Source organism: Ranitomeya imitator, chromosome 9, assembly GCF_032444005.1.
Source record: "Ranitomeya imitator isolate aRanImi1 chromosome 9, aRanImi1.pri, whole genome shotgun sequence".
Lineage (NCBI taxonomy): Eukaryota > Metazoa > Chordata > Amphibia > Anura > Dendrobatidae > Ranitomeya > Ranitomeya imitator.
Genome location: NC_091290.1, coordinates 50,292,207 through 50,310,602, shown reverse-complemented (window position 1 = coordinate 50,310,602; position 18,396 = coordinate 50,292,207). Strand labels below are relative to the sequence as shown.

Here is an 18,396-nt window from a genome sequence, read left to right as displayed (position 1 = left end):
CAATGGCTGCTCACTTTCCCCAGTCCCGCATGCTCAGTACCTTGAGGTGATCCTCGACTCTGTTCTCTTTCAAGACACATATCCAAGCTCTTGCCTCCTCCTGTCATCTCCAACTAAAAAATATTTCCCGGATCGCCGCATTCCTTGACAACGAAATCACAAAAACACTAGTGCACTCCCTTATCTCCCACCTTGACTACTGCAATTTCCTATTCTCTGGCCTCCCCTTTAGCACTCTGGCACCACTCCAATCCATCCTACACTCTGCTGCCCGACTAATCTTCCTGTCTCCCCACTATTCCCTTGCCTCTCCCCTATGCCAAGCCCTTCACTGGCTTCCTATCATGGAGAGACTCCTGTTTTAAACCCTTGCTATGACATACAAAGCCATCCACAACCAGTCTCCTCCATACATCTGTGACTTGGTCTCTCGGTACTTACCCACACGCAACCTTCGATCCTCACAAGATCTCCTTTTCTACTCCCCTTTTATCTCTTCTTCCCACGATCCCATACAAGACTTCTCCCTTGCTTCCCCCATACTCTAGAACTCTCTACCCAAACACATCAGACTCTCGCCTACCATAGAAACCTTCAAAAAGAACCTGAAGACTCACCTCTTTCGACAATCCTACAGCCTGCAGTGATCCTCAACCTACTGAACCACCGCACAACCAGCTCTACCCTCTCCTAGTGTATCCTCACCCATCCCCTGCAGACTGTGAGCCCTCGCGGGCAGGGTTCTCCCTCCTTTTGTACTGGTTAGTGCTTTGTTTTTTGCTCATGTTTATTGTATTTGTCTATACTTGCCCCCTTTTCACATGTAAAGTGCCATAGAATAAATGGTGCTATAAAAATGTATAATAAAAATGTATAATAATAATAAAAATGTATAATAATAATTATTATTTTTTTACTTTTTGCCCTCTGAAAATTCTGCATTTTAATATTTTCCTTGTGAATTTACCTCAAATTGTGGGCTTTGATCAGACCATGCACTGTGATAGTTGTAAGCTATGCCCAGGTTATATGTTGCTTCAGTCTGGAAACTGTTTGGACCTTATTTGGCATTTTTTCACTGTAGTTTATGAAGACTTGTTGTTGTGTCCCAGTCGCATGAATGGGAACAGCTTGTTGTGTGTTTTTCTACCTCTGTGTATTACATTCTATTGCTCCTAGGGAGAAGCTCTGCCCTCTACGTTTGTCCCTTTGTCTCTCCTGCAGTTGATGATGATAGCCCCTGCCCTTCCCCTTTTCAGTATCAGCTTGCTGTAGCCATCTTTGGATTCACATGTATGCTTCTCCGTTTGGGATTACCCTTTCCACCTGCTGCATTGTACTTAATACAAGATTTCAGAGAATATCAACTGTTTCTCCTGGACTCTTAGTGCCAACTCAACTAGCGGTGACTTGTAATATCTGAGGACGCCTGGCATGTGAGTACAACACTCATACAGTTATCTAAGGGATTGATGGCTAAGGATTTCGAGACTCATACTGCCTTGAAGAGTCAGAATAATTGAGCTTTGTTGCTTTATTGGGCTCTGTGACATTGGCTCTTGTTTTTGTCGCTATATTGTGTTTCTAATGCTTTGTAATAATAAAGATCTTGTCAGCTTAATGATATTGACGATTGATCATTCAGATGAGCCATCAATATCAGATTGCAGATGTTGTCCTTGGTGAGACTTCAACCCAGGACCTCATTGCTGCAAGGCTACAGCTCTATCCATTGAGCAGGATAGCCTGGTGAGTGAGTATGCAGATCAGGGTGCAAGATGGCTGATACAGATATGTTAACGCTGTTCTGCACTGAAGACAGAACATGATACAGTAGGGTTGCAGTTGAGGAGTATGGGATGGGAGAACCTAATTCTCTGTTCTCCTGCCTTGTTTGCCCAGAGACATTGTGGGGGCAGGGATGCAAGCAGCAGGAACATGAGTGAGCTGATGAAAATGAGGGTTACAATAAAGTAATTTATCGCTTTCAGCACTGGCGGATAGACAGAAGATCCCCCTGTGCAAAAACAATGCATGGGCCCTTTGGAGCCCAAGAGCTCATAATCGTGCACAATTCCACCTGCTTTGGAGGTAGAAATGGGCCTACTGGACCCCTGTGCAGCAGCAACGGTCACATCAATGGTTTGTCCGCCCCTGGATTTCAGATCTTCAGCAAATGTGGTCTGCCTCCTGATCTCTATGTAGTAGAAGCCATGTCGAGTTATATTATTTAGTAACTGTTGGGTTTATAAGTGCCGGCATGCATTTTTTACAATAAATGCGTTAAGACTTGACATTCCTCATACGGTAATGGTACCCTTTATATGTAGGAGAAGGAAGGAAAAAAAATTCCAGCATGATAATCTTTTAAAAAACATGAATTTGCCATATCTGAAGACCGTTGTCTGAAGTGCATTTGCTAGATTTTCTTACGCTTTCTTGGGTGATGGTTTTGTGGCTTTTTTTTTTTTTAAATTTAATTTCTGAATAAACTCGTGGTTTTTAACTCAAGATTCTGACGCTAGAATTTTTTTCCTCCTTTCATGGAGAACCAGTAGCATAGCTACCAGGGGGGCAGGGGGTGCTGTCGCCCTGGGCCCACTGCTCATAGGGGCCCAACCGGAGCTACACTACTCTCAATTATATCAGCGTGCACAGCTCGCAGATATAGTTAAGCTCCGTGGTAGTGCAGGGAGACATGACCTCCCTGCACTACTGCGGGCAGTGGCCAAAGAGAGACAGGGGAACATACCCCCATTCCCGGGATGCTGCATACATGCTGGGTGCCAACACTGTACCTGACAGCTGCCTCCAGTATGCTGCAGACACACCCACATTGCACACTGAGTGGACAGTGGGCGTGTCTGCTGCAGAGCAGTCAGGAAGGCGCTGCTTTCTCCAGCCAGAGAGGAGCAGGACAGGGGAGGGACACAGTGGTGTAGGCAACAGCTCACACGTCTACAGTACTCTGCTGTTCTCCTGATATTCTTGTCCTGTATCTGCAGTCTCTAAGGCACAGTATATTTATGGCGGCTCCTTGAACTGTTACACAGATCAGGTCACTGTCAGTGCGAGTTGCCCAAGCATCACCCGATCTGTAAAAGACTTTAGAGAAGCAGCCATAAATCTCATGGTGCCTCAGAGAGACAAGACTGGTCAGTAAGGGTATGTTTCAACATTCAGGAAACACTGTTTTTTTTACGCTGCCTTGAGCCGCAGCGTCAAACACGCAGCGTCCAGATGTAACAGCATAGTGGAGGGGATTTCATGAAATCCCGTCTCCACTATGCATTAGAAGACGCATGTGGCATACCCGCGGAAACGCACATGTGGCGCGTCTTTTAAGAACGCAGCATGTCCTTACATTGCAGAAAAAACGCAAGGACAGCGCAGGTGACCTGCCAGTGACCTCAGGTGCAGATTTGGTCAGGATTTTACCTGCATAGAATCCTGACCAAATCCTGATGCAATCCTGAACGTGGACACATACCCTAACGTGCACTGATAGACGTGACCCGGCTGCAGGACCTCACAAATGAGGATATATGTGTATATATATATATATATATATATATATATATATATATAAATATATATATATATATATATATATATATATATATATATATATATAGATAGATACACTCAAAAAAATAAAGGGAACACTAAGATCCCACATCCTAGATATCTCTGAATGAAATATTCCAGTTGCAAATTTTTATTCATTGCATAGTGGAATGTGTTCATAACAGTAAAACAATAACAATTATCAAAGCAAATCAAAATTAATATCCCATGGAGGTTTGGATTTGGAATGATACGCAAAATCAAAGTGGAAAATCAAATTACAGGCTGATCCAACTTCATTGGAAATGCTTTATGACAAGGAAAATATGCTCAGTATTGTGTGTGGCCTCCACGTGCCTGTATGATCTCCCTACAATGCCTGGGCATGCTCCTGATGAGGCGGCGGATGGTCTCCTGAGTGATCTCCTACCAGACCTGGACTAAAGCATCCGCCAACTCCTGGACAGTCTGTGGGGCAATGTGACGTTGGTGGATGGAGCGAGACATGATGTCCCAGATGTGCTTTATCGGATTCAGGTCTGGGGAACAGGCAGGCCAGTCCATAGCTTCAATGCCTTCATCTTGCATGAACTACTGACCCACTTCAGCCTCATGAGGTCTGGCATTGTCCTGCATTATTAGGAACCCGGGGCCAACTGCACCAGCATATGGTCTCACAAGGGGTCTGAGGATCTCATCTCGGTACCTAATGGCAGTCAGGCTACCTCTGGCAAGCACATGGAGGGCTGTGCGGCCCTCCAAAGAAATGTCACCCCACACCATTACTTACCCACTGCCATACCGGTCAAGCTGAAGGCTGTTGCATGCAGCAGATCATTCTCCACTGCATCTCCAGACTCTGTCACGTATGTCACATGTGCTCAGTATGAACCTGCTTTCATCAGTGAAGAGCACAGGGCGCCAGTGGCGAATTTGCTAGTCCTGGTGTTCTGTGGCAAATGCCAAGCGTCCTGCACAGTGTTGGGCTGTGAGCACAACCCCCATTTGTGGACGTCGGGCCCTCAGACCATCCTCATGGAGTCAGTTTCTAACCGTTTGTGCAGACACATGCACATTTGTGGCCTGCTGGAGGTCATTTTGCAGGGCTCTGGCAGTGCTTCTCCTGCTCCTCCTTCAAGAAAGGCTGAGGTAGCGATCCTGCTGCTGGGTTGTTGCCCTCCTATGGCCCCTCCATGTCTCCTGGTGTACTGGTCTGTCTCCTGGTAGCGCCTCCAGCCTTTTGACACTTCGCTGACAGACACAGCAAACCTTCTTGCCACAGCTTGCATTGATGTGCCATCCTGGATGAGCTGCACTACCTGAGCCACTTGTGTGGGTTGTAGAGTCCGTCTCATGCTACCACGAGTGTGAAAGCACAACCAACATTCAAAAGTGACCAAAATATCAGCCAGAAAGCATTGGTACTGAGATGTGGTCTTTGGTCCCCACCTGCAGAAGCACTTCTTTATTGAGGGTGTCTTGATAATTGCCAATAATTTCCATCTGTTGTCTATTCCATTTGCACAACAGCATGTGAAATTGGTTGTCAATCAGTGTTGCTTCCTAAGTGGACAGTTTGATTTCACAGAAGTTTGATTTACTTGGAGTTATATTCTGTTGTTTAAGTGTTCCCTTTATTTTTTTGAGCAGTGTATATACATATACTGGTCTGATAGGACCTCGGCTATAGGATAGATTATCTATATATATAATTGTCTAAGGGTTTTTCTGTCTGTCTGTCTGTCCTGGAAATCCCGCGTCTCTGATTGGTCGAGGCCGCCAGGCCTCGACCAATCAGCGACGGGCACAGCATGGCGACGATGTCATAAAGGTTGCCTTGACCAATCAGTGACGGGCACAGTCTGCCGCGAATTCGCCTCGACCAATCAACGACGGGCACAGTATCGACGTAGATGTCATAATGGTTGCCATGGTGACGATGATGTCATAAAGGTTGCCTCGACCAATCAGCGATGGGCACAGTCTGCCGCGAATTCTGGAATCATCATTGTCCATATACTACGGGGACATGCATATTCTAGAATACCCGATGCATTTGAATGTATATATATATATACAGTATATATATATATACAGTGGGGCAAAAAAGTATTTAGTCAGTCAGCAATAGTGCAAGTTCCACCACTTAAAAAGATGAGAGGCGTCTGTAATTTACATCATAGGTAGACCTCAACTATGGGAGACAAACTGAGAAAAAAAAATCCAGAAAATCACATTGTCTGTTTTTTTAACATTTTATTTGCATATTATGGTGGAAAATAAGTATTTGGTCAGAAACAAAATTTCATCTCAATACTTTGTAATATATCCTTTGTTGGCAATGACAGAGGTCAAACGTTTTCTGTAAGTCTTCACAAGGTTGCCACGCACTGTTGTTGGTATGTTGGCCCATTCCTCCATGCAGATCTCCTCTAGAGCAGTGATGTTTTTGGCTTTTCGCTTGGCAACACGGACTTTCAACTCCCTCCAAAGGTTTTCTATAGGGTTGAGATCTGGAGACTGGCTAGGCCACTCCAGGACCTTGAAATGCTTCTTACGAAGCCACTCCTTCGTTGCCCTGGCGGTGTGCTTTGGATCATTGTCATGTTGAAAGACCCAGCCACGTTTCATCTTCAATGCCCTTGCTGATGGAAGGAGGTTTGCACTCAAAATCTCACGATACATGGCCCCATTCATTCTTTCATGTACCCGGATCAATCGTCCTGGCTCCTTTGCAGAGAAACAGCCCCAAAGCATGATGTTTCCACCACCATGCTTTACAGTAGGTATGGTGTTTGATGGATGCAACTCAGTATTCTTTTTCCTCCAAACACGACAAGTTGTGTTTCTACCAAACAGTTCCAGTTTGGTTTCATCAGACCATAGGACATTCTCCCAAAACTCCTCTGGATCATCCAAATGCTCTCTAGCAAACTTCAGACGGGCTCGGACATGTACTGGCTTAAGCAGTGGGACACGTCTGGCACTGCAGGATCTGAGTCCATGGTGGCGTAGTGTGTTACTTATGGTAGGCCTTGTTACATTGGTCCCAGCTCTCTGCAGTTCATTCACTAGGTCCCCCCGCGTGGTTCTGGGATTTTTGCTCACCGTTCTTGTGATCATTCTGACCCCACGGGGTGGGATTTTGCGTGGAGCCCCAGATCGAGGGAGATTATCAGTGGTCTTGTAAGTCTTCCATTTTCTAATTATTGCTCCCACTGTTGATTTCTTCACTCCAAGCTGGTTGGCTATTGCATACTCAGTCTTCCCAGCCTGGTGCAGGGCTACAATTTTGTTTCTGGTGTCCTTTGACAGCTCTTTGGTCTTCACCATAGTGGAGTTTGGAGTCAGACTGTTTGAGGGTGTGCACAGGTGTCTTTTTATACTGATAACAAGTTTAAACAGGTGCCATTACTACACGTAATGAGTGGAGGAAAGAGGAGACTCTTAAAGAAGAAGTTACAGGTCTGTGAGAGCCAGAAATCTTGATTGTTTGTTTCTGACCAAATACTTATTTTCCACCATAATATGCAAATAAAATGTTAAAAAAACAGACAATGTGATTTTCTGGATTTTTTTTTCTCAGTTTGTCTCCCATAGTTGAGGTCTACCTATGATGTAAATTACAGACGCCTCTCATCTTTTTAAGTAGTGGAACTTGCACTATTGCTGACTGACTAAATACTTTTTTGCCCCACTGTATATATATATATATATATATTGTGATGCAGTCCTATAGCCGGGATATCAGGATCCTATCAGACTAGTGTCTGCATGATGTAATATCATAAAACATTTTATTAAAAAAAAGTTGAGGATGAATATATGATAAATAGCCAGACAAGAGAAAATGGAAACGGCAAGTTGGTGCGTATAGAAAATCACGTGTGGGTGCAGGCCCCTGAACATATGAGTCTAGACAACAGGACCCCCAAAGGTGGGGAAGGGGAAAAAGAGAGGAATAGACAAGTCAGGGGGTGTACTTTTTTCTTTAGATTGGTAATATTCTACCTCCCCCTCTTTTTTTTCTGTTTCCCTTATTTCAGTTTCCCTCTTTGGGGTCTTGTCCAGACACGAGTATTCTTTTGGGGTTACCTGGATACATTCAGGGAGCTGTACCCATATGTTAATCTCTATACGCACCCACTGACTGTTTCTGTTTTCTTCTATTTAGCTCTGTCATATATATCAAGGCTGTGCAAGTAGCAGCCCACAGGGACAGAGACCAGAATCTAACGAGTGGGAGCTATTGTGAGATCCATTATATAGCGTGGAAGCTAATGCAGGATTCATTATACAGCATGGGAGCTAATATAGGGGCCATTATACAGTGTTCAAGATATTGTGGGTTCCATTATACAGCATGGGAGCTAATGTGGGGGTCATTATTATTATTATTATTATACATTTTTATAGCGCCATTTATTCCATGGCGCTTTACATGTGAATACGGGGCAAATATAGACAAATACATTAAACATGAGCAGATAACAAGGCACACGAGTACATAAGGAGGGAGGACCCTGCCCGCGAGGGCTCACAGTCTGCAGGGGGTGGGTGAGGATACACTAGGAGAGGGAAGAGCTGGCTGTACGGCTGTTCAGTAGGTTGAGGATCACTGCAGGCTGTAGGCTTGTCGGAAGAGATGAGTCTTCAGGTTCTTTTTGAAGGTTTCTATGGTAGGCGCAAGTCTGATGTGTTGGGGTAGAGAGTTCCAGAGTATGGGGGAAGCACGGGAGAAGTCTTGGATGCGGTTATGGGAAGAAGAGATGAGAGGGGAGTAGAGAAGGAGGTCTTGGGAGGATCGGAGGTCGCGTGTAGGTAGGTACCGGGAGACCATGTCACAGATGTATGGAGGAGACAGGTTGTGGATGGCTTTGTATGTCAGTGTGAGGGTTTTGAACTGGAGTCTCTGGGCGATAGGAAGCCAGTGAAGGGCTTGACACAGGGGAGAGGCTGGGGAATAGCGGGGGGACAGGTGGATTAGTCGGGCAGCAGAGTGTAGGATGGATTGGAGTGGTGCCAGAGTGCTAGAGGGGAGTCCAGAGAGTAGGAGGTTGCAGTAGTCGAGGCGGGAGATGATAAGGGCATGCACTAGCGTTTTTGCAGTGTTGCGGTCAAGGAAAGCACGGATCCGGGAAATATTTTTGAGTTTGAGACGACAGGAGGAGGCAAGGGCTTGGATATGTGGCTTGAAAGAGAGGGCAGAGTCGAGGATCACCCCGAGGCACCGGGCGTGTGGGACTGGGGATAGTGAGCAGCCATTGACATTGATGGATAGGTCTGGTGGGGTCATTGACAAGCCTACAGCCTGCAGTGATCCTCAACCTACTGAACAGCCGCACAGCCAGCTCTTCCCTCTCCTAGTGTATCCTCACCCACCCCCTGCAGACTGTGAGCCCTCGCGGGCAGGGTCCTCCCTCCTTATGTACTCGTGTGCCTTGTTATCTGCTCATGTTTAATGTATTTGTCTATATTTGCCCCGTATTCACATGTAAAGCGCCATGGAATAAATGGCGCTATAAAAATGTATAATAATAATAATAATAAAATAATAAAATAATAAATTGCAGTGTGAGAGCTAATTCTGGGGTCATATTACAGCATGGGAGCTAATGCGGGGGTCATTATACAGTGTGGTAGATAATGTGGGGGCCATTATACAGTTTGAAGTCTTCTGTCGGGCCATCATACAGTGTAGAGGTGTATATACAGTGTGGGAGCTACTGTGGGGCTATTATACAGAGTGGGGACTACTGTGGGGGGTCTGTAAAGAGTTTGGGCTACTGTGAGGGCACAAAGGAGATATTTTACAATGTAAGGGCACAGTGGTGGCATTACTATATGCAGCAGTATGACGAGCATTGTTTTTGTACCACACAGCAGGAGCAGTAATAGAGACACAACAGCAGCGGCTCAGTATTGGGCTAGAGGCAGGATAAGGAGTTTGTGCAGGTCGGGGATAGATATTGACAGTTCTGGAAATGAGAAGTCAGATGTCTTTGTTGAAATTTCTGCAGCTGATTCCTGGCTGGAGAAGTTGTCATGTCGGTCTGGACCAGATGGAAAAGACGAGTAAAGTGAGCGATTCCATCAGAAAGAACGTCCTCTGTAAGTCACCATCCATAAGTGTACTGTAATCACTTGTATGCTTTGTAGGACTGGTATCTACCACTATATGGTCACAATATAGCGGTAATATCAGTATTGGTCTCTGTGGAGATTTTTTTTAACTTATAGCAGGATCATCTGCTGAGGTTCCCCTACATCCACTATTAGGGTGCGCCACCATAGTTGTAATCAGAGGTTAGGGGCCCACTCAGATGTCTCGCCCCCCTGAGCTGAACCTCTAGCTACGCCTCTGCGGAGAACCCTAGCAGTGTGCACTGCTTACTTTCATCACAAACTTGGACAACCCATTTGATTTGTAACCAACAAGAACTGTGAAAAGTGTTAAAATGACATGTGCATTTCCAGGGTAAAAGTTCTTGAAATATTCGTTGTGCTTTTTCTTTTTCTTGTAAAGATAACCTACCATGCACATGCCTCATAATCGACCAGGGGAGGCACTAAGTATTGTGCACCTTGCCAAAAATTTTGCTATAGTCAAGGGATTGAGTAAGATTTATGGCATAAAAAAATGCCACCACTCATCATGCCCTACCACGCTCCGCCCCACCTCAGCTTTGCCTACTTTCTTGGACCTGTGGAAGAAAATAGCGTGAAAACACCTGGTTACCTTATTTTTTTTCGCAGTTTCATGTTGCACAAATATGTGATGACTTTTCTGGTGTAACAGCTGAGACGAATTGGTGTCGTTGAACTGAGCTGCAGAGCACCATTCAGTGTGTAGTGGATGCCACCTTCAAATAGGAGCCCTTCTGCAGTACCTGGAAGCCATTACTACGCACAGAATGGATGGGTGGTCAATCTGGTGTGACTGGACAATCTTTTACGTTACCACACAAGGCTGACATAATGTATGTACATAAGTGCTATACAGTGAACACATGGGCCCACGATTCATTAAGGCAATTTTGCCAAAATTTTGGGGGGCAACTTGAGGTTGCACAAAATTTTTGATCATTTTCAACCAGCTATGCTAAAATGGGTGGAGCTGATGAAATGACAAAGGCAGTGCCATGATGTCTCGGCTCCTCTAGTTCATGCCGAGCTGTGGTGTTCCGTAAGTCAGAAATCTTACCCCAGTCATCGACTAGCTTAATATTCCTGGCGTGGAGCATGGAGGTGTACTCCACTCATCAGATGCTCCACATTCATGGAGAGACATGTACTGTTTCGTTAATTGGGAGCATTTGGTTCGAGCACACCCCATCAAGACTGGCAAGAAAAATGCTGTTTTTCATGAATTGGGGCAATAATGTCAACATCAAGTAAGATGTAATGCTCAAATATTAATGCTATATTCCTTGGTGTATAACGAAGCGGTGGAGGTGGCAAAAGGGCAATTGATCCTTTTGCCGGATACATGAGGTAGAGGGATGACCCCTTGAGGTAGAGGGTTGACCCCTAAAAAATAATTATTTCCCTTTTCCAGTAAATGTTCATCATTCATTCTTCAGCCATCTCCTTAATTTTTCCTTAAAGTGAAATTGTTCAGTCAGGGCATGTGGAGGAGAAATGAAACTAATCCTATTATTTGGAACACCAGGCTCCTCCTTCCTCTCCCATCATAAAACAGCTCACTGTTCTTTCCCCCCTCATACAGATACGTTCCTCCAAAATCTCCCGGAGAAGACTCCTTGAGCTGCATTTCAGAAATCATGGAAAATCGTAAGTTTGAGCGGGAACTTGATAATCCCCCTCGTTATGATGCCCAAACCTATCAACCCCTAAAGGATGAAGTTGAGCTTGGGAGTTATACTCCTCAGACTGTACAGTCCACAGTGGTAACAATGATGCCTGAGAGCCCTCCTGTTCAGGATCACATCATCTGGTCGCTTTTCAACACCATCTACTTGAATTTCTGCTGCCTGGGACTTCTTGCCTTTGTATTCTCCATCAAGGTAAGACTATGCTGGTAATCAGTATTTAAATTGTCCAAAATAGTTTCATCATCTACCGATCTGTTTTATCCTTTGCCCCCTTTTTTTATTAAAATTTGATATAGATTTTTTGCTTTTCATCCCCTTTATGCAGATAACTTAAGGCTGATACAGAGCATTATCTGTCCGTGCCTTACTCCCACACTCCTTCTGTCTCCTCCCAGACTTGTTACTCCCCTTCACAGAAACACCAGAGAAATCCTTAAATTTTTATTTTTTTTTTGCAATTTTTCACATAACAAAATCTGATATCCATAGATACAATTGTACAAGGCATGGTTAGTGCCACATGTTTTGTTATAAAGGGACTTAAAGTAAGAACGGTACAAAATCCTTACAGCTAAACTGTTTGCTCTGTTTCTATGTGGTTACGTTAATTATTTCCAGATGCTGAACTTTAACTTCCCGAAGAAGCCAACTTTGGGGACATTCAGTCCAATCATGGGGTTTCTAAACAGAAAGGCAGAAATTTACAGTGCTTAAAGGGGGGGTGGGGGAGGCAGAGAAGAATGGTTAACCCCTTTCTGCCATTAGACATACTATTCTGTCCATGTGACCCGGGCCCTAATTCCCATGGACGGAATAGTACATCTAATGCGTCTAACTGGGTGATCGCGGCCGGGTGTCAGCTGAATATCACAGCTGACATCCGGCACTATGTGCCAGGAGCGGTCACAGACCGCTCCTGGCACACTAACTGGAACACTGCGATCAAACATGATCGCAGCGTTCCGTGGCATAGGGAAGCATCGCGCAGGGAGGGGGCTCCCTGTGTGCTTCCCTGAGACCCTCGGAGCAACGCGATGTGATCGCGTTGCTCTGAGCATCTCCTCCGTACTCCTCCCTGCAGGCCCCGGATCCAAAATGGCCGCGGGGCTCCTTCCGAGTCTTGCAGGGAGGTGGCAGGGAAGCCTCCCTGCACTGCCTGTCAGATCGCTGATCTGACAAAGTGCATTGCAAAGTGTCAGATCAGCGATCTAACACTATAACATGATGTCCCACACTGGGACAAAGTAAAAAAAAATATTTACATGTGTAAAAAAAAAAATCCTAAATAAATAAATAAAAAATACTGTTCCAACAAATACATTTCTTTACGTAAATAAAAAAAAACAATAAAAGTACACATATTTAGTATCGCCGCGTCCGTAATGACCCGACCTATAAAACCGTCCCATTAGTTAACCCCTTCAGTGAACACCGTAAAAAAAAAGGCAAAAACAATGCTTTATCATCATACCGCCAAACAAAAAGTGGAATAATACGCGATCAAAAAGACGGATATAAATAAACATTGTACCGCCGAAAACGTCATCTTGTCCCGCAAAAAACGAGCCACTATACAGCATCATCAGCAAAAAAATAAAAAAGTTATAGCCCTCAGAATAAAGTGATGCAAAAATAATTATTTTTTCTATAAAATAGTTTTTATTGTATAAAAAGCGCCAAAACATAAAAAAAATGATATAAATGAAATATCACTGTAATCGTACTGACCCGAAGAATAAAACTGCTTTATCCATTTTACCAAACGCGGAACGGTATAAACGCCTCCCCAGAAGAAATTCATAAATAGCTGGTTTTTGTTCATTCTGCTAACAAAAATCGGAATAAAAAGCTATCAAAAAAGTCATGTGCCCGAAAATGGTACCAATAAAAACGTTAACTCGTCCCGCAAAAAACAAGACCTTACATGACTCTATGGACCAAAATATGGACAAATTATAGCTCTCAGAATGTGGTAACACAAAAAATATTTTTTGCAATAAAAAATGTCTTTTAGTGTGTGACGGCTGCCAATCATAAAAATCCACTAAAAAACCCGCTATAAATCGTAAATCAAACAACCCATTATCACCACCTTAGCTAGGGAAAAGTAATAAAATGAAAAAATGTATTTATTTCAATTTTCCCATTATGGTTAGGGTTGGGGCTAAAATTAGGGTTGGAGCTAGAGTTGGGGTTAGGGTTTGGATTTCGTTTACGGTTGGGTTAGGGGTGTGGTTAGGGTTTGGATTAGGGTTAGGGGTGTGTTGGGGTTAGGGGTGTGGTTAATGTTGGGATTAGGCTTAGAGGTGTGTTGGGTTAGGGTTGGAGTTAGAATTGGGAGGTTTCCACTGTTTAGGCACACCATGGGCTCTGCAAACGCAACATGACATCCGATCTCAAGCCATACAATTCTGCGTTGAAAAAGTGAACCGGTGCTCCTTCCCTTCCGAGCTCTGCCATGCGCCCAAACAGTGGTTTATCCCCACATATGGGGTATCTGCGTACTCAGGACAACTCGCACAAGTTTTTGGGTCAAATTCTCCAGATACCCTTGGGAAAATGCAAAATTGGGGTCTAAAAATCATTTTTGTGGAAAAAAAAGATTTTTTTAATTTTCACGGCTCTACATTATAAACTTCTGTGAAGCACTTGTGGGTTCTAAGTACTCACCACACATCTAGATAAGTTCCTTATGGGGTCTACTTTCCAAAATGGTGTCACTTTTGGGGGGTTTCCACTGTTTAGGCACATCAGGGCTCTCCAAACGCGACATGGCGTCACATCTCAATTCCAGCCAATTTTGCATTGAAAAGTCCTTCTCTTCTGAGCTCGGCCATGCGCCCAAACAGTAGTTTACCCCCACATATGGGGGATCGGCGTACTCAGGACAAATTGTACAACAACTTTTGGGGTCCAGTCTCTCCTTTTACCCTCTGTAAAATAAAACAAATTGGATCAGAATTAAATTTTTGTGAAAAAAGTTAAATGTTCATTTTTTTTAAACATTCCAAAACTTCCTGTGAAGCACCTGAAGGGTTAATAAACTTCTTGAATGTGGTTTTGAGCACCTTGAGGGGTGTAGTTTTTAGAATGGTGTCACACTTGGTTATTTTCTATCATATAGACCCCTCTAAGTGACTTCAAATGTGATGTGGTCCCTAAAAAAAAATGGTGTTGTAAAAATGAGAAATTGCTGGTCAACTTTTAATCCTTATAACTCCCTAACAAAAAAAAAAAATTTGGTTCCAAAATTGTGCTGATGTAAAGTAGGCAGGTGGGAAATGTTACTTAGTAAGTATTTTGTGTGACATATCTCTGTGATTTAAGGGCATGAAAATTCAATGTTGGAAAATTGCGAAATTATCCAAATTTTCCCCAAATTTCCAATTTTTTCACAAATTAACTCAAGTAATGTCAAGGCAATTTTACCACTAAAATGAAGTGCAATATGTCACGAGAAAGGAATGTCAAAATCACTGGGATCCGTTGAAGCGTTCCAGAGTTATAACCTCATAAAGGGACAGTGGTCAGAATTGTAAAAATTGTCCCGGTCATTAACGTGCAAACCACCCTTGGGGGTAAAGGGGTTAAACTTGTTGTGCTAGACTTTTGTTCTGTTTAGCTGAATTCTGGAAACTACAAGCAGACAAAAAATCAAAGGGTGTCAATTGAGCAAAAATTGTCACGCACAACCGATACAGCTCCTAAACAAGTTTACCAGAACTCACAAAATAGGGGGTAGGTTACAAACTGGCATAATAGTAGTTGCGCCAAATGACTGACAAAGCCGTGCTACATTTTGAATGCTGTCGGGTTTAAATTTTTAACCGTTTAAAGAATAAAAATCAGATGTTAAATATTTATTTCAGAGAAATTGTTTGAATATTTGACCCCTTCCCTTGTTTGTGAGCTCAGTATCCTCCATAGGGTTCATACTCACTTGCGTGAAATCCGGCCGAGTCTCGCATGTTAAAACCCGGCTGTGCCACCAGCACTCCAGATCGGAGCGTGCGGCCGCACAGCAATACATGGAGCTGCACGCTCCGCTCACAAGTGCCGGGTGTTACCATGCGAGACTCAGGCGTATTTCACGCAAGTGAGTAGGAGCCCATATGGATATTCTCACTGGTTGTCTGGAAATGGTGTGGACTGACAATGAAATTTAATTCTTTGGTTAAGGGAAGGGGGGAGGAGGGGTATGAAGCTGCAGAGGCTCCTAAACTTCTGTGAACAGGAAATGGTGATCTAATCTGGAGTTATGACGACCGTATCCCTTCTTTTTTCTTTCGTGCCAATGACTGTATAGGTCTTCCTAATTATTATTTTTTTTCTTTTATTTTTACAGTCAAGAGACCGAAAGTTGCATGGGGATAGGAACGGAGCCACCAGCTATGGTTCCACCGCCCGGTCTCTGAACATTGCCGCCACTGTCCTGTCCATCCTGTTTACTATTGTTGTAATCATCATCTTCGTCATACAAGTACAATACGCTGTTCAAGCTTTTCAACAAGTGATGGAAAGGGAAAGGGAAAAAAATGAATTTGATTTGGGAAAGTGAAGCAAGATATTCCAGGAGTGATCAGCACCTCTTTGCCTTTACACTTTTGTTTTTGTTTTTGTTTTTTCTTTTTTTCCCCTCTTGCTCTTTTCTAAGGGGGGAAAAAGGGCAACAAGTGTTTAAAGGGACACTGTCACCTGAATTTGGAGGGAACAATCTTCAGCCATGGAGGCGGGGTTTTTGGGTGTTTGATTCACCCTTTCCTTACCCGCTGGCTGCATGCTGGCTGCAATATTGGATTGAAGTTCATTCTCTGTCCTCCGTAGTACACGCCTGCACAAGGTAATCTTGTTACTGTAAATTCAAATACAATTTATTGCTTTTAATTGAGCCAAAGATACTTTCTACTATAAATTCCAATAAACATGGTATAGTGTCAGCTTTACATGCACAGATCTAGCGTAACCTGTTGGTTTTCTGTTAGAACATTGCAATGCTTTTCACGATATATCTAGTGGCTGCTATGACATTCCCTTACATTCCTCATCGCAATAATTAAAAGGAATCTGTCACCATTTGTTTTACTATGCAATGTGACAGCAACATGATGTAGGGGCCGAGACCCTGATTCCAGTGACATATCACTTACTGGGCTGCTTGCTGTCAGTTTGATAATGTCTTCTCTGCTCAGATCTAGCGCTGCTCAAAATTCTGACCCCGCCCACACCACTGATTGGTAGTTTTTTGTGTATACTGCCAGTTACCAATCAATGGTGGGGTTAGAGTAGTTGACTAGAGGACACGAGGCACCTAGTCCTGTTGTGATCTCCTGCTGAAAAAACACTGATTTTATTGAAGCTGCAACACGCAGCCTAGTAAGTGATACATCGCTGGAATCGGGGTGTCAGAACCTACATCATGCTGCTTTCAGATTACATAGCACAAACCTGCTGACAGATCTCCCTTTAAGATATCTTTTCACAGAATTTACATACTGCCAGTATATTCTTACATGACCTTTGCCTTTATTCCAGAGCTACTGATGGTCACAACCCTACTGTGCCTTTAGCCCTGAGCCTTCATTGCCATTACACAATGGCACCTAAAATCTACTACTTCTTCCACTTATTCTTCATATACAAGATAAAACCAGTTTCCCATTTATAAATGGCCTTCTATCTTCTTTTTTTTTTTTTTTTTTACATTTTCTTTTTTTTTTATAATGGGAAAGTATAATATCTAAAGCATGCTCGCGGCACATTCGTATCACAGAATGTACATGTGAATTAAGCCGCGCGATCTGTATTTTCTGGTGAGTCATAATGGAAGTGTCTGGACATTAAGAGAATGTTTTGGTCTGGCAATATTTGCTGCACTTTGCTTTATTTCTTTTCACGGTCTGATTACCGCTGTTTGCTCCCCTGATTGTTCGCACGCTTTTCCTGGTGTATTGCAATTAAAGGAAGTCAGTCTTATAAATAATTGGAATGATGAATACTGTCCAGTGTAATAAAAATAAAAAAATTATCAAACTTTTGTGTATTCTCTTTTTTTCCTATGAAATATTTATCATTTTTCTATGAATGAGGACAAATGTTCTAATAGAAGTTTAAATATCCTTTTTCATATATGGTCTAATTCTTGGCAGCTTCATTGCCTTGGACTGAGTCAACTCTGCCCTCCATACCAGTAAGTGACTGACGTTGATATGTTGCAAATGTCAAGTTTAGGGTTTGATGTATCATGGAATATATAATGTACGGTGAATCAGTGGTTAAAATTGTTACTTTACAGTGCAGGGGTCACGGGTTCAAATCCCACCAGGAACAACATTTGCAAGGAGGTGTTATGTTCTCCCTTTATTTGCCTGGGTTTCTACCACACTTTAAATACCTACTGATTGGGAAATTAGATTGTGAGCCCACTGTAAAGTGCTGCAGAGGTAATGGCGCTGTATAAGGCTTCTTTCACACTAGCGTCGGAATCTCCCCGTCGCAATGCCTCGGGGAGAGATTCCGACGCTAGCGTTTAGCGCACTGTACAACGGAGTCAGCGGATGCATTTCTCCGGCGCATCCGCTGCCCCATTGTAAGGTGCGGGGAGGTGGGGGCGGAGTTCCGGCCGCGCATGCGCGGTCGGAAAAAGCGGTCCGTCAGGAGCAAAAAACGTTACATGAAGCGTTTTTTTGCTCCCGACGGTCCGCCGAAGCACGACGCATCCGTTGCACGACGGATGCGACGTGTGGCAATCCGTCGCAAATGCGTCGTCAATACGAGTCTATGGGGAAAAAACGCATCCTGCAAGCACTTTTGCAGGATGCGTTTTTTCTGCAAAACGACGCATTGTGACGGATTGCAGAAAACGCTAGTGTGAAAGTAGCCAAAGTCTACAGTTACTCTGACTACAGAATTGTGAATCTTCACAGTGTGCACATTGTGCGCTGTCAGGATTCTGCTGTGCCAATCCCGCGAGCAGGAGGCCATGTGACCGTATGTA

The 18,396-nt window shown here is 43.7% G+C and overlaps 1 protein-coding gene across 1 annotated transcript; it reads left to right on the top strand.

Annotated features, from left to right (window-relative positions):
* The first annotated feature begins 984 nt into the window (after positions 1-984).
* Positions 985-17,432, top strand: LOC138648991 (dispanin subfamily A member 2b-like). The gene is made up of 3 exons (XM_069739027.1): positions 985-1,436; positions 11,297-11,594; positions 15,748-17,432. Exons 2-3 carry the CDS (start codon positions 11,352-11,354, stop codon positions 15,958-15,960), a joined length of 456 nt encoding a protein of 151 aa, XP_069595128.1. The 5' UTR covers positions 985-1,436; positions 11,297-11,351; the 3' UTR covers positions 15,961-17,432.
* The last annotated feature ends 964 nt before the right edge of the window (positions 17,433-18,396 follow it).

Bases quoted from the DNA above. Each gene is read 5' to 3' on its own strand.
- LOC138648991 (XM_069739027.1), top strand. From the start codon at position 11,352: ATGGAAAATCGTAAGTTTGAGCGGGAACTTGATAATCCCCCTCGTTAT. The intron at 11,595-15,747 runs GTAAGACTATGC...TTATTTTTACAG, and splicing joins CCTTTGTATTCTCCATCAAG to TCAAGAGACCGAAAGTTGCA.